Source organism: Streptopelia decaocto (assembly GCF_964273445.1).
Source record: "Streptopelia decaocto genome assembly, chromosome: 2".
Taxonomy (NCBI): Eukaryota; Metazoa; Chordata; class Aves; order Columbiformes; family Columbidae; genus Streptopelia; species Streptopelia decaocto.
The window spans coordinates 13,334,163-13,347,020 of record NC_138655.1 but is presented as its reverse complement, the minus strand read 5'-3'; the positions used below and the strand labels follow the sequence as shown (position 1 = coordinate 13,347,020).

At 43.9% G+C, this 12,858-nt stretch overlaps 1 protein-coding gene across 2 annotated transcripts in view; it reads right to left on the bottom strand.

Moving 5' to 3' along the window:
• The window catches only part of DERL1 (derlin 1), a 72,473-nt gene that overhangs the window by 4,621 nt on the left and 54,994 nt on the right, over positions 1-12,858 (bottom strand). The window contains exons 2-7 of one of the 2 annotated variants that reach the window (XM_082046136.1): positions 12,216-12,457; positions 10,282-10,393; positions 6,984-7,048; positions 4,269-4,295; positions 1,886-1,981; positions 1,130-1,182 (exon numbers count right to left, since the gene is read on the bottom strand). In XM_082046136.1, the coding sequence (XP_081902262.1) occupies positions 1,130-1,182; positions 1,886-1,981; positions 4,269-4,295; positions 6,984-7,048; positions 10,282-10,393; positions 12,216-12,368 (506 nt within the window). In that variant the 5' untranslated portion in view covers positions 12,369-12,457. Of the gene's footprint in view, positions 1-1,129; positions 1,183-1,885; positions 1,982-4,268; positions 4,296-6,983; positions 7,049-10,281; positions 10,394-12,215; positions 12,565-12,858 lie in introns of those variants that run through there. The other variant, XM_082046135.1, reaches the window with a different exon arrangement.

The following is a 12,858-nucleotide window of genomic DNA, read 5'->3' as shown; positions in this document are numbered from 1 at the left end:
GGCATGCTGTCTTCTCTGAAAATAAACAAGTGCCCATCTGCTGGCAGCTACTGCTGTTCACCTGCCGCGGGCATTGCCAAGGCCATGAACCACAGACAATTTCCCTTCTCTCAGCATTTTGCAGTCACTTCTTTCGAAGCACCAGCCTTCAGTGCCAACACATCAACAGGCTGTTCCACCCTCCCTTCCAAGCCTTCTCTACAGCCTGCACTGAAAATGCAATTATATACTTGTTTACATCAGGGAATTAGACCGTACAGCTATTAGTGTCTAAAATAATAGTCTGCAGAGCTTGAGAAGTTACTGCTGTTTTCACTGGACAACGTGACTCCTGCTGTACTGAACTGGTTTGTTCCCAATTTTGCAACAAACACTGTTGAATGGAGGCCCTTGAGTATCTTCCGTCATGCATAGAAACAGCAGGTATCAAACAGCAAGCAGTTTTCCCAAGTGACAGATGAGTCAGTGGGAGGCAGAGCCAGGAAAGGGAATTTGGTTTTGCTGTACTATCTCCTCCTTCTATAAATCAACCCCGTAACTTGTTACTGTCAGTAACTGTGTTATAGCGGCACCAAGAGGCCCCAACCAACGCAGGGCACTGGTGGGGAAGACCGTGCGCAGAGGGGATTTCTGCATCACGGAGTTCACTCAAAGAAACACAAGACAGACCAGTGAATTCAGCCAGTGCTAATACATCACTCTGTGGGATCGCTTTTGCCATTTTCCCTTGTTTCGCAAGTGGAAAAATGCATCACATTGGGCAAGATTGTGAGGGAAAGAAGCAGCAGCACTATCAGAGTCACACTAAATTTGATCTTACCACCAGTCACGACAGGTGGTCATACAGAATGACATCTTTCTTTACTGTGCATTGCTCTTTAGGTAAGGAAAAGCCTAATGCATAGATTTACTAGGAAATAAACCAAATTCTTATTACTTTGCCCTCACCTACATTATCTAGTTCTCACACGCACATCTCCTCTTTGCTTTTATCTTAAAGTACTGAGCATTATCAGCCAGATTAGTTAACTTTAAGACTTATTTTAATGTTCCTTCTGAATTCAGCGGTAAGTTCAATAGCCATAAAAGCTTTTATAACCTCAGATTTGCTAATTAAATAAATACATACGATCCACCGATGATGTAGTTGAACACCAGAATGACCCACGGAAGGTAACAGGCCTAAAAAGGAAAGCAACGGAGACAGAGAAGTTCTAAGTACAAATTATGAACACAAATCTGCTCAACTTCCCACTGCACTAATAATCATTATCATTATTTCAGTGGTTTTGGCATTCCACAAATCCTGATATATTAACTTATGGAGTTGCTACCTAACAAGATAGGATACCCCAAAGCGAGCAATCAGTAACAAATTTTTAGACAAATAACATCCATTTAAACATTATAAGTAGACGCTTCTTTTGCACTCTATGTTCCGCAGCGTACTTACATCTGAAACAAAGTCCTAACACTTCCGATTTTGAAAAGGTCTGGAAACAATGTTCAAAAGAGTTCTCACTGCAAGATCTGGCAGAAGCAGACGAGGTCGTACAGGAAAGAACAATTTATCAACATTTTCTCTCTACGGTGTTGCTACATTCAGCTTTTATCCAGGTTAATATTTATCAGGTGTTTTTTCCTCTTTTCAGATCAATGAATTTCAGTTGTCAGGGCATCTTTTCAGTAAAGCCACGCTGCGTGACAGCATATGGAAGACCATACAGAAATATGTCTTTGCTGCATCCCAAGGAGTATATAGCTATGTGAAAGCATAGGACATCTTTAAAATATATATATATATATATTTATATATATATATTTTGCCACCCCCGTCATGTGCATCTTCTGGGCAGAAATCTTTCCAATATCCTGTCTGACATACCTTAAATCTTGTTCCAAGCCAAAACGATACAATCATCTCTCTGTTCAGCTGGGCCCACACGTAAAGTACTGACATGATGAGTGGAATCATCAGCAACTGCAATGTTTAAAAAAACAAAGGGCAAAAAGTTACCATCACTTTCACAGAAACTTGAGAAACTTAAAGAGGCATCAGGAGCTGTATGCTTCAAAAATGACTTGTAAGCACGACACCCATCAGCAAAATCTTTACAGATTGCCCCATAATCTTTGCCACCAGTTCAAAAGCTATTGGGAAAGCTACACAGGAGAACCTGCATGGTCATTCTCTTTTGCACGACCGTGTCAAGCAAAGGGCTCCAACCTGCACTGAGTGACAGAGCAGCTGTGGCCATCTCCCCTCTCCCCAGCTGCTCAGCAGGACCCTGCAGCACAGGGATGTGTTTGTGTCACAACCATTCCCATTTACAAGCCAGGGCCTTTCAGTATTTAAAAGGAGCCTATAAGAAAGATGGGGACAGAGTTTTTAGCAGGGCCTGTTAACACAGGACAAGGGGTGATGGTTTTAACCTAAAGGAGGGGAGATTCAGCCTAGACATGAGGAAGAAATTTTTTATGAGGGTGGTGAAGCCCTGGCCCAGGTTGCCCAGAGAGGTGGTAGATGCCCCATCCCTAGAGACATTCAAGGCCAGGCTGGACAGGGCTTTGAGCAACCTGATCTGGGTGAAGATGTCCCTGCTCATTGCAGGGGGTTGAACTAGATGAGCTTTGAAGGTCCCTTCTATCCCAAACTATTCTATGATTCTATCAATCTAAATGTTACTCCATCAAATTGCCAGCTACATCCTCCTCAGAGCACCACAGCAGGAAGGTGCATGAGCACATCATTGTTTCAGAGGACTGCTGCCAGCCTTGGCAAAGCCACCTCGGTAGAGCTCGGAATTAACCCGTATTCCATGCCAGAAGGTGAGACTTTCAAACACCTCCTCACTGTGACTGTGTATTAGCTGACTGGTCTATTTCTAGTGAAACAAATATAAAACACTATTTTAGCCAACTGCTGATTTCTGAACTGAAGACAGACTCTGCCAGCAACACTTCCACAAACTGGTTTAACTCTACAAACCAGTTTGTGTGTTTGCAAGAGAGGTTAAAACTCCCTACTTCGAGAGTGCCGCTATTGAACAGGTTCCACGATAAAGCTGGCACACTGGCACCCCGAGCCCTCCCGTGCACCAGCTGTCTGACTTGTCACACAAGAACCTTAGGGTGTCTATTAAAAACACTTTTATTTTACTAGAAAAATAAAGTAACATCTAATTTCTGAAAGTATTTGACATGGGAAGTGAGGCTCAGCTATCCTACTCTATCTTCTCACTTTCAAGCAGGCCACTCAAGACAAGCTAAAACACCTTAGTAATAAGAAAAACGCATTTGTACCTCAAACAACCGATTCTCTTTTGAGCAATGCTTTGTATGCAGATATAAAACTATCTTATCTTTTTAAAAAAGACACAAATCAACACAGTCTAAAATTCATACAAGGTCTGGGTGACTTCAGCACGCTTTTGAAGAACTTTGTGGTCTTCCCCACAGCAAAGAAAGTTTAAGTGCGAAGTTACGGACAGCCCTTAATAGACCTCAGTCCTGACTAGAGATGCATGATTGCTATTTTTGCCTGCCAGAGGAACCTGGTAAGTGATCTAATAAATGCTAAGATAATATGGTACACAATATTTGAGATATTGATGCAGGCTTTGGGTGACCAAGAGAATAACATGAGAGAAGCATAGGCAGGCTAAAGACATGCAGTTATCTGATACTTTGTGTCTCTAAGAAACACTCCCTCATTTCCCTCCTTAATATTTGGGGTCAAAAGAACTACATCACTGAAACTGGTTCTTTAGACCACTATTTTAATCATTCTTGGGTGATTTTGGACTTCAGAGTTCTGATCTGAATCCGAAGTTGCATTTTTCACAAAAAACAAAATCTTTTGCTGGCAAGTAAAAGGCACACTGAATTTGAGAAGATTAATGAACCCAAGAATCATTTTTAGATTAAAAAAGTAAGACTGCAGATCTACATTCATTAGAGGAAACAGTGCATAGGTGACATCTTGTGTCCATTTTAGTAAAAGGCTGAACACTTCTTGACTACACAAAGAACCAATCTCCTCTCCTTGACTCCCTAAATGGCACAGTTGGATACAGGCTTGTGTCACTAGCTGAGGCTGACCTGAACTAAAAAACTAACAATACCTGCACAGCAGTCCATTTTGATATCAACTAAGCTAGCCCAGCTTCACTATGTTCTGAAGTTATGTCAATAATGCTCTCTATAAAGTCAGTAAGTAGTCAGAAAATTCCATAAGATTATTATTTAAGAAACTGCACCATGCTTACCTGCATGTCCATTGCCAAGCCAGTTATCTGTCATTGCACCATTAAGGAAAACGTGGCAAAACCTGACGGACTAGAATGACAAAAAGAAGCTTTGCACACACTGAGCACACATGCAAAGGCCTTTAATGTTTAAAATTAAAACCAGCATTTTTGTGTAGTATTAAGTTAATCACTGGAAAACCAAAAAACCTCCAATGATCTAGAGACTCAGGCACTTAATTTCAATAATTGCTTTTCAGTAGCCTTTCAAGCTACCAGCTCAAATCATTACCCCAAGGGCTCATTGATGCACTGACCTTCTGTCATGAATCTGTCTAACTATAAACTCAGTCAGTCCTTGCATAAAGGTACGTTGCAGCATTAAGAGCTGGATTCTTTCATTAGTCTTTTGAAGACTAAAATGTTGGTTTTCTAACTAAAGAAATACCAGACCATTAAAAGAAACAAAGAAAAAAAAAATCAATATATTGCCACTGAGTCATAGAAAAGAAATAATTTCATTAATGCTACTCTCCCACCTTGGAACCCAAAGGATCTGCTGGATGTAGTAACTTCTGAGTAGAAACAGTTGCTGAAGAATTTCACTATGATGAGAATGCTTTTAACAGTTCACCAATGCGTATAAAACGGCACCAAACATTTTTCCAGATCAGGCATCCAGCTTGCTCCTTCCATCATATAGGGAAAAAGCAACTGGAAGCTGTGAAACAACCATTTTGAAAGCCAAGTTACTATCAGATTCATCTAATTGCTCACAGCCAGCTGCCTAAAACCACAAAGAAGCTGATGGTTTTCTGAACAACAGAGTTAAACCCATGATGTTTGCCTGGGTACTGCTGTGGCTCAACAGGACGGGCAGGAAGAGCAATTCCCTCCATACAGTGGAATGTGACTAGAGATGGTTCATCTATTGATAAAGGAGAGAGCATTTCTACATACTAGGTCTCCGAGCTGTATCTGGTTCACTCTGGTGTCACCACTCCCTTTTTTCCACACGCTGTGCCACCACAAATTGCTACAGGGAGACAGAAACAGCACAGACAGAATGGGACCATCTCCAATGATGGAGGTTCCACAACCCCTCTCAGCAATGCATGCCAGTGTTTGACAGCCCTTATATATAAACGGAATTTTCTGTGCTTCATTTTGTGCCTGTTCTCTCTTGTACCAGCACTGAGCACCACTGAGAGATGTTGGGCTCCATCTGCTTTACTCCCTTCCCCATCAGGTACTTATCCACATGGATACAGTGTCCAGCTCTGGAGCCCTCCGTATAGCAAAAGAGATGGACCTGTTGGAGAGGGGCCAGAGGAGCCACAGAAATCATCAGAGGGCTGGAACAGCTCTGCTGTGAGGACAGCCTGAGAGAGCTGGGGCTGTTCAGCCTGGAGAAGAGAAGGCTCCAGGGAGACCTTATTGCAGCCTTTCAGGACTTAAAAGGGGCCAATAAGAAAGATGGGGACAGACTTTTTAGCAGGGTGTGTTACAACAGGACAAGGGGTAATGGTTTTAAACTAAAACAGGGGAGATTCAGGTTGGACATGAGAAGGCATTTTTTTGTTATGATGAGGGTTGTGAAACACTGGCCCAGGTTGCCCAGAGAGGTGGTAGATGCCCCATCCCTGGAGACATCCCAGGCCAGGCTGGACAGGGCTCTGAGCAACCTGATCTGGGTGAAGATGTCCCTGCTCATTGCAGGGGGGTTGGACTAGATGGGCTTTGAAGGTCCTATGTCCTATGTCCCAGTATGTCCTATGTCTCTCCTGTACTTGGTAACCTGGAGCTGGACACAGCCCCCCATCTGTTTCACAAGGGCTGAGCACAGAGGAGTCATCACCTCCCTCAACCTGCTGGCAACACTCTGCCTAACAGAGCCCAGGAGGCTGGTGACCACCTTTGCCACAACGGCACATTGCAGGCTCATGGTCAACTTGGGGTCCAGCAGGAACCCCAGAGTCTTTTCTGCCAAGATGCTTTGCAGACTGTGATTCCCCAGCCTGTCCTGGTGCCTGCCCAGGGGCACGACTCTGCACATTCGCTTGCCAAGTTTCAAGAGATTTCTGACCAGCACATTTCTCCAGCCTCTAAAGATCCCTCTGAATGGTACCACAACTACCTGGTCTATCAACAGCTCCTCCCAGTTTTGTATCTGAGACGTGAAACAAAACTCAGGCAGAACAGCCCAGCTCATGGAAAAGCTGTTTCCCAACATTCCCAAACCGACAAGCGCAGCTCCTTCAGGAAGGTGGCTCAGCGCAGATGTTGCAACGCTGCTCTCACAGACTCAGCCGACTCGTACCCAGCAGGTAAAGGATCTCGCCATGAGGTACCTGAATTTCCAGCTCAGGGAATGGCAGACATCAGACCTATTTGCACACGGCAGCTTAAACACGTGAAATTCACTCTCAGCCCCTCTAGCAATCCACAAAAGGGGCCAAGTGAGGCAACACAGCAAACACCGTGGAGGCTCACAGAGGATGAACTGAGCTTTACATAAGCAGAACTCTAGTCCCCAGATTACATACTATTAGCACACTTGTTCGTATTCCCCCTGCAAGCCACTCACTACCTTTCCAGGAAGATTAAAAACTCACCTGTGAACATTTGCTATACTTTAAAACTGTTAAGTTGCCAAAACGTGGTCTTTAAACATATTTTAGACAGAAATAGAATGACCAAAATATCCTAAAAGTTTGATGATGAGCAGAAGGATACAACAATGCAGATCCAGTTAAACAGGAGCATGAACATGTAATCTGCTGGCCTTCCATCAAAAGCCCCTGTAAATAAAAAAATTGTTAAGAAATGCACTGAAATTTCGATAAGAAATTACGACTTTTTTTTTTTTTTTTTTTTACTTTTAGGAATCTAAGAAAAGCTCAATGAATAACAGTTTCCTTATAAGTAGTCTACGGTTTATGATTTTTATTTTTTAAATTTTAAAAGGCCTTATAATAGAACAACCTACAGGACCAGAAAAACAAAACAAACTATTCAGCCTATTGCATTAAGTGCACGTGCACACTTTAATTCTGGAGATAAGTGGTTTTAAATTCACAAGATTTCAAAATGGAGTTGGAGCCCATCCGTCATACGAAGCTGCCAGTCAGAAGCACACAGTAAGGAAATACACAGCAGAGGCACAAAGTTCAATGATCGAGTCATGTGGAAACCAGCCCGTACTTAGGCAAATTGCATCCTCTTTGCATCATCTAGTCAGATGCAAGAGATACCACAGTTTTTACACTCCAGAAAAATTAGCATAGATGACAAGGAGGGTATACACATGCAGCACATTCTGTTCCTTCATCTAAGCTTAACTGTTTGCCTCATTTCCCATTTTAAACGTGTCAATTTTTTTTTCAGAACAGCAGAAACAAAACAATGGAGTAACACTCCCTGCGGGTCACACTAAATGAAATTATCTTTAGATGTCCAGTTGACTTTGAGACCTGGCAGATAGAAGGGTTAAAAAAGAACAAAACAAAACCCCTAACAACTCCTTGCAAACATGAAAATCATAAGCTCTCGCTCCTGTAAACTGTGGTAAAAGGCTGGCACAGACCTCGCCATTTGAGCAAGTCTTGTCTCAACTTTCATGTTGCTCCACGCAGGCACCTGCGAATTCTGCTGAAACAGACCCAGACCCCACAGTGACAAACACAGCACACCACCGCCAAACTGAATTCCATGCTAAAAATTAAACATGCCTAGAAAGAAGGACACAGCTTAATGTTAGCACTGTTTGGCTTCCTACAACTATTTTACATGTCCCCAAAAATTTAAAGAAAGAAATATTTGTAAGCATTAGCTTTTTTGAATAACTAGAGTAACTCAGCCTATCTAAACCAAAATATTTTAGTCATTTTCAGTTTATTATTGAAGTTCAGCCATGCAAGTTACATGATGAGGAAAACAAAAAGCCTGAAAAGATCTTTTGGAAAGTCTTAAAGTTGGAGAATGATAGAAACTGGAGTTTTATCCTTACTGTTGCCATACAACAAATAGAAACAAATAACGAGAGGAAGCTGACTAACCCTGTAGAAACTCCAGCACAGGAATTCCTCCAGAATAGGAAGAAATCAAAGCAAATATTATTCCCTTAAAGTTTTTCACTTCTCGTTATCTAGGAGATTATGAAAAAGAATATTAGACAAACCATTTAAGTTGAATTTCCAGTAATATCTAAGAAAACTGAGCTACAGACTGCCGAAAAGCTCAGCACAGGGGCAAGGCGAGCTCTACCCACTGTCTCCTTCAGTAGGAACCAGGGTACAGTCCAGTCATTGGGGAAGAGCTGCAGACTCAGAACCTCATCATTCAGTCTGCGAAGGAGTGAACTCTACGTATTCTGCTTTTCTTGTTCCTATTTGTTGTGGTGTTCTTCAACAGAAGCAAAAGAAAAACTCATCAACCTGCTTTTCCTCAGGAGGCCAGAGGTCTGCTTGTTAGGAAAGCACATGCACAGCACAAACCCATATGTATGTTGTTGACAGCTAAATTTGAAGCTCGTGTGGAACACCAGTGTATGCTCAAAAACCACACACAACCCTGAGAACCGAAGTTTCACTTCTGCAGTTTCACAGACCTATGCTGACTTCTGCCTGTAAACATATTAACAGTCACTTCCACAGCTCCCACTTCCAGAAGGATTCAAGCTTTTTTTCATAAAGAGGAAGGACCTAACCAAAAACTTCATTTATACCCAGAAAAAAATGACTGTACTATAGAAGAAGCGCATCGATTCAAACAACACCACAGCTGACTTCCCAGGTTCAAAATCCAGATGTGTTATACAGCAGAAATGTAAAATTTACTGCTGAAAGAATTTACTTCCTTCCATGAGACTTTTGCCACAGCATAGACAACTGGAGGGTTCTGTAAGTTCACGTACAAGCAGTGATGTCTTAAAATCTGCAAATATTAATCAGGAACTCTTACTACGCATAACTTTACACAATAGAATGTCATAACTGCCAGCACTCCCTGCGTCCATAATCTACTACAGAAAGACTCAAAGAGAAAGAGGAACTGTTTCTAGCTATTGAACTACTGCTTTGAGTAAGAAAACAATCAAATACGATCTGGTACCACTCCTCCCTTTGACTGCAATTCTTCTTATGACTTAAAAGGGATTCCATAACACTCTGGATGACAGGTTTACTGGGGACCTCTTCTCTGTCGTGGGACAATGCATTTCCACTTACATGATGAGTTCTGAGACTCCATTAGAACTACACTGACATTCTTGGCTTTCAGGAGGAGCTTGGCTTTTCAAACACTTTAATTATTTATTTCAACTGAAACAATTTTTGTCTAGCTTTAATGAACTGTGCAATGCAAAATAAAACCAGTTTTGAAGTAACAACACCTTTTTTTTGAGAGATACGATCCATTATCTGATCTCCTTTCTTCTGCTCTTAGTTTTTCTCCCACAGCTGAAAATCCAACTAGTTCCTTAACTTTTTCACATTTCTATTTGATGGAGGGGTACATATCACCTGGACAAAGTATCTCTCAATTCAGCATAACTGATAGAATAACACAGGTAAGCATCATTGCCTTTTAAAGAAAGGAAAAACTGGCACTTATTTTCTCTGGACTGATATACCACTACTACATATGCTCTATCATCCTTCTGTGTTAAAAGACATCAGGCACAAGAAAACAGAAGTAATGTCATCTTTTAGTCTCTCTCCCTCATTTCCTGAAATCCAACAACTGAAAGAAAACACCAGGCCCTCCCACTGGAAGAAGCAACACGTTCAGATCCCAAGTGAACAGGCTCCCTGACAAAGGGAAGGAGCAACTCACAGAAAATCAGTTTTCAGAGCAGTTTCCCATTGACCAACACAAGTGGGCACAGATATGAGCCATCTTTCTCATGATTCTGCCTGAATTAGCCACAACCCCATCACAACAAACACTTCCAACAGATCAATCTGACAATACTTAGTCTCTGTCGACTCCTGGCAGAGTTCGCCATGTACATAAAATTTCATGGATAACATACCTGTTTCTAATCGTGATGAGTATTGATACAAGAAATACAAATTCACCAAGTAGAGAAATCCTGTTCCAGGTCCCACTGGGAAGAAGAAAGTTGCAGTTATCGGCCGCCAGATCTGTCCAGATCAAAAGAAAAAGATGTATTTATCAATATATACTGTAGAATGAACTCATATGCATAGGTTTTTTGTTTTCATTCACTATCTATTATTCGCAAAATCAAGGAAGAAAGGCTTCAGAAGGCTTCAGCAGCCTTCACAGTTTTGTTTTGTTTTTTAATCTGATAAGCAAAGCTACTAAGATTACAACAGAAATCACCCACAACTTCCCAGATTGCTTCCATCACATCCTCACAGTACTGAGTCTTTACTGCAGTGTAAAAGCGATACACTTGCAAGGATATTCCCCTGTTTTAAAAGGGTCCAGCCATACAGAATCCATTCTCACCTGTTGTACAGATGCCAAGGAATTCACACAATGGCCTTTCATGTACCATTTCAGACAGAATGTACTGCTGTGAGCATTTTGCACCTGCTTTAGAAAGTCTCCCAGTTATCAATATCGGGCACAGCCAACTGCACGGCAGCACATAGCAGGGACAGAAAATGTCTGGCCATTTATGAATAAGCTCTTTAATCAGCAGCATTTCCAAACAGATCACTGAGATCCTGAGCATCACCATTCGAGAAAAAAAATAACAGAACTAAGAATAAAATCAGTCATTTAAGCTACTAAATCTTGGGGACAATACATGAAACAAACTACAGATAGAGCTATTTTTTTTGCACTCAGTCTTTTTTGCTGAAGCAAAAAATGAGAACAAATAATAGACATTTTAAGGTTGGGATCTTCCCTCTCCTTTCACTTTCCTCCCACACACCTGCATACCAAAACACTGAACCTGTCACCTCCCAGTGCAAGGAAAAAGACTATGTCCAGTTTGTACCAGTTTTGATACAGCTAATGTGCATCTGAAACCTCTGGACTTCAGATGTTGGTTTATGTCAACCATCTATGCACTGAAGTTGACAAACCCAAACAGAATTTTCAGATTCCAAGCAAGAAACACTATGAAGCCGCAAAAAATGCATCCACTTCTCTAGCTCTATCTTAACATCTCCAGAGCCATGTGCGGTGTAGGACAGTCACATACCTGCTTGTAACCCCTGTTCCCAAAGTCAGGCCCACACAATAGAAACATAGAATCATTTTGGTTGGAAAAGGCCTTTAAGATCATGGAGTCCAACCATAACCAAACCCTGGCACTAAACCATGTCCCTAAGAACCTCATCTACACATCTTTTAAACCCCTCCAGGGATGGTGACTCCACCACTTCCCTGGGCAACCTGTCCCAATGCCTGACAACCCCTTTTGTGAAGAAATTTTTCCTAATATCCAATCTAAACCTCCCCTGGTGCAACAACCTCACAACAGAGGCCGGGCAAGTCAGTTAAGTCACAGCCACAGGTGTATGGGTACAGAGCACTTGGGCACAGCAAACAGCACCAGCCAGAACACTCCCCAGAAAAACAACTTTAGAAAAATGAGGCCCCAGAATGAGACACAAGCCAAAGTACGGGACCTGCCAAGGGCCACAGCCCTCCCTGGCTCCCCCAGGGGTCCCGGCAGCGCCAGACACCGCCGTTTGTGTCACCTTGGCGGGGGCAGAACACCCGCTACCCCCGGGGCCCAGCCCACAGGCCTTATGTAGGTTAAGCAGGAAGGCAGAAGCGGCTCCCCGCTGGCGGTGAGCGGGGCCGCTCCTAAGGGCCGCCTCGGTGCGCGGTTCCCTCCCAAGCGGCCGCGGAGGGCGCCGGGCCCCGCCCGCACCCCCAGCCCCGCTCACTTCAACTCCCAGAATGCCGAGCGCGCCCCGGCTCGGCCCGTTTACAGACGGGTGCCGCAGGGCACGCTGGGAGCGGTAGTTCGGCCCGTACCTGGAAGCGGTTGATGAAGGCGTCGGGCCAGAGGAAGAGGTAGACGGGGCTGACGAGGCCCAGCTTGCCGATGAGCGGCAGCGCGATGGAGCCGGCGAACCAGTAGCGGGTGATCAGCGGGATGCTCCGGAACCAGTCCCCCAGGTCCGACATGTCACCGGCGCCGCGCCCGGCCGCCGCCGAGGCCTCGCTACCAACCGGCCGCTGAGGGAGAGGCGAGAGTCCGGCCGCGCTCCGCCCGCTGCTCCCACCGCCGCCGCCCCGGGCAGGGAGGGGAGCCCCCACACAGACGTGGCGCCGCCGAATTCGGCCGAGCCGCCGCTTCCGGCCCCGCCCCTTCAGCTGCCGGGGCAACGGCAGCGCCGGAAGTCCCGCCTCGAGCGGGGGAGCGACCCGCTGTTGCCGGGTGGCGGTGCCACCCGCGCGGGCTGGGCCTGCAGCCGGCCCGGGGACGTGAGGGCCTCGGTGACACCAGCGAACCGACGCTAAGCCTGAAAAAAAATGCATTAAGTGTCCTATTGCATTAGGCTATTTGCCCGATAGGACGCGACATTATTTTATAAAACCATATTTTTTTATGAGACGTGGCCTCCACTTTATTTATGAACCTCTTTATTTATGAACCACTGTATTTATGAACCAC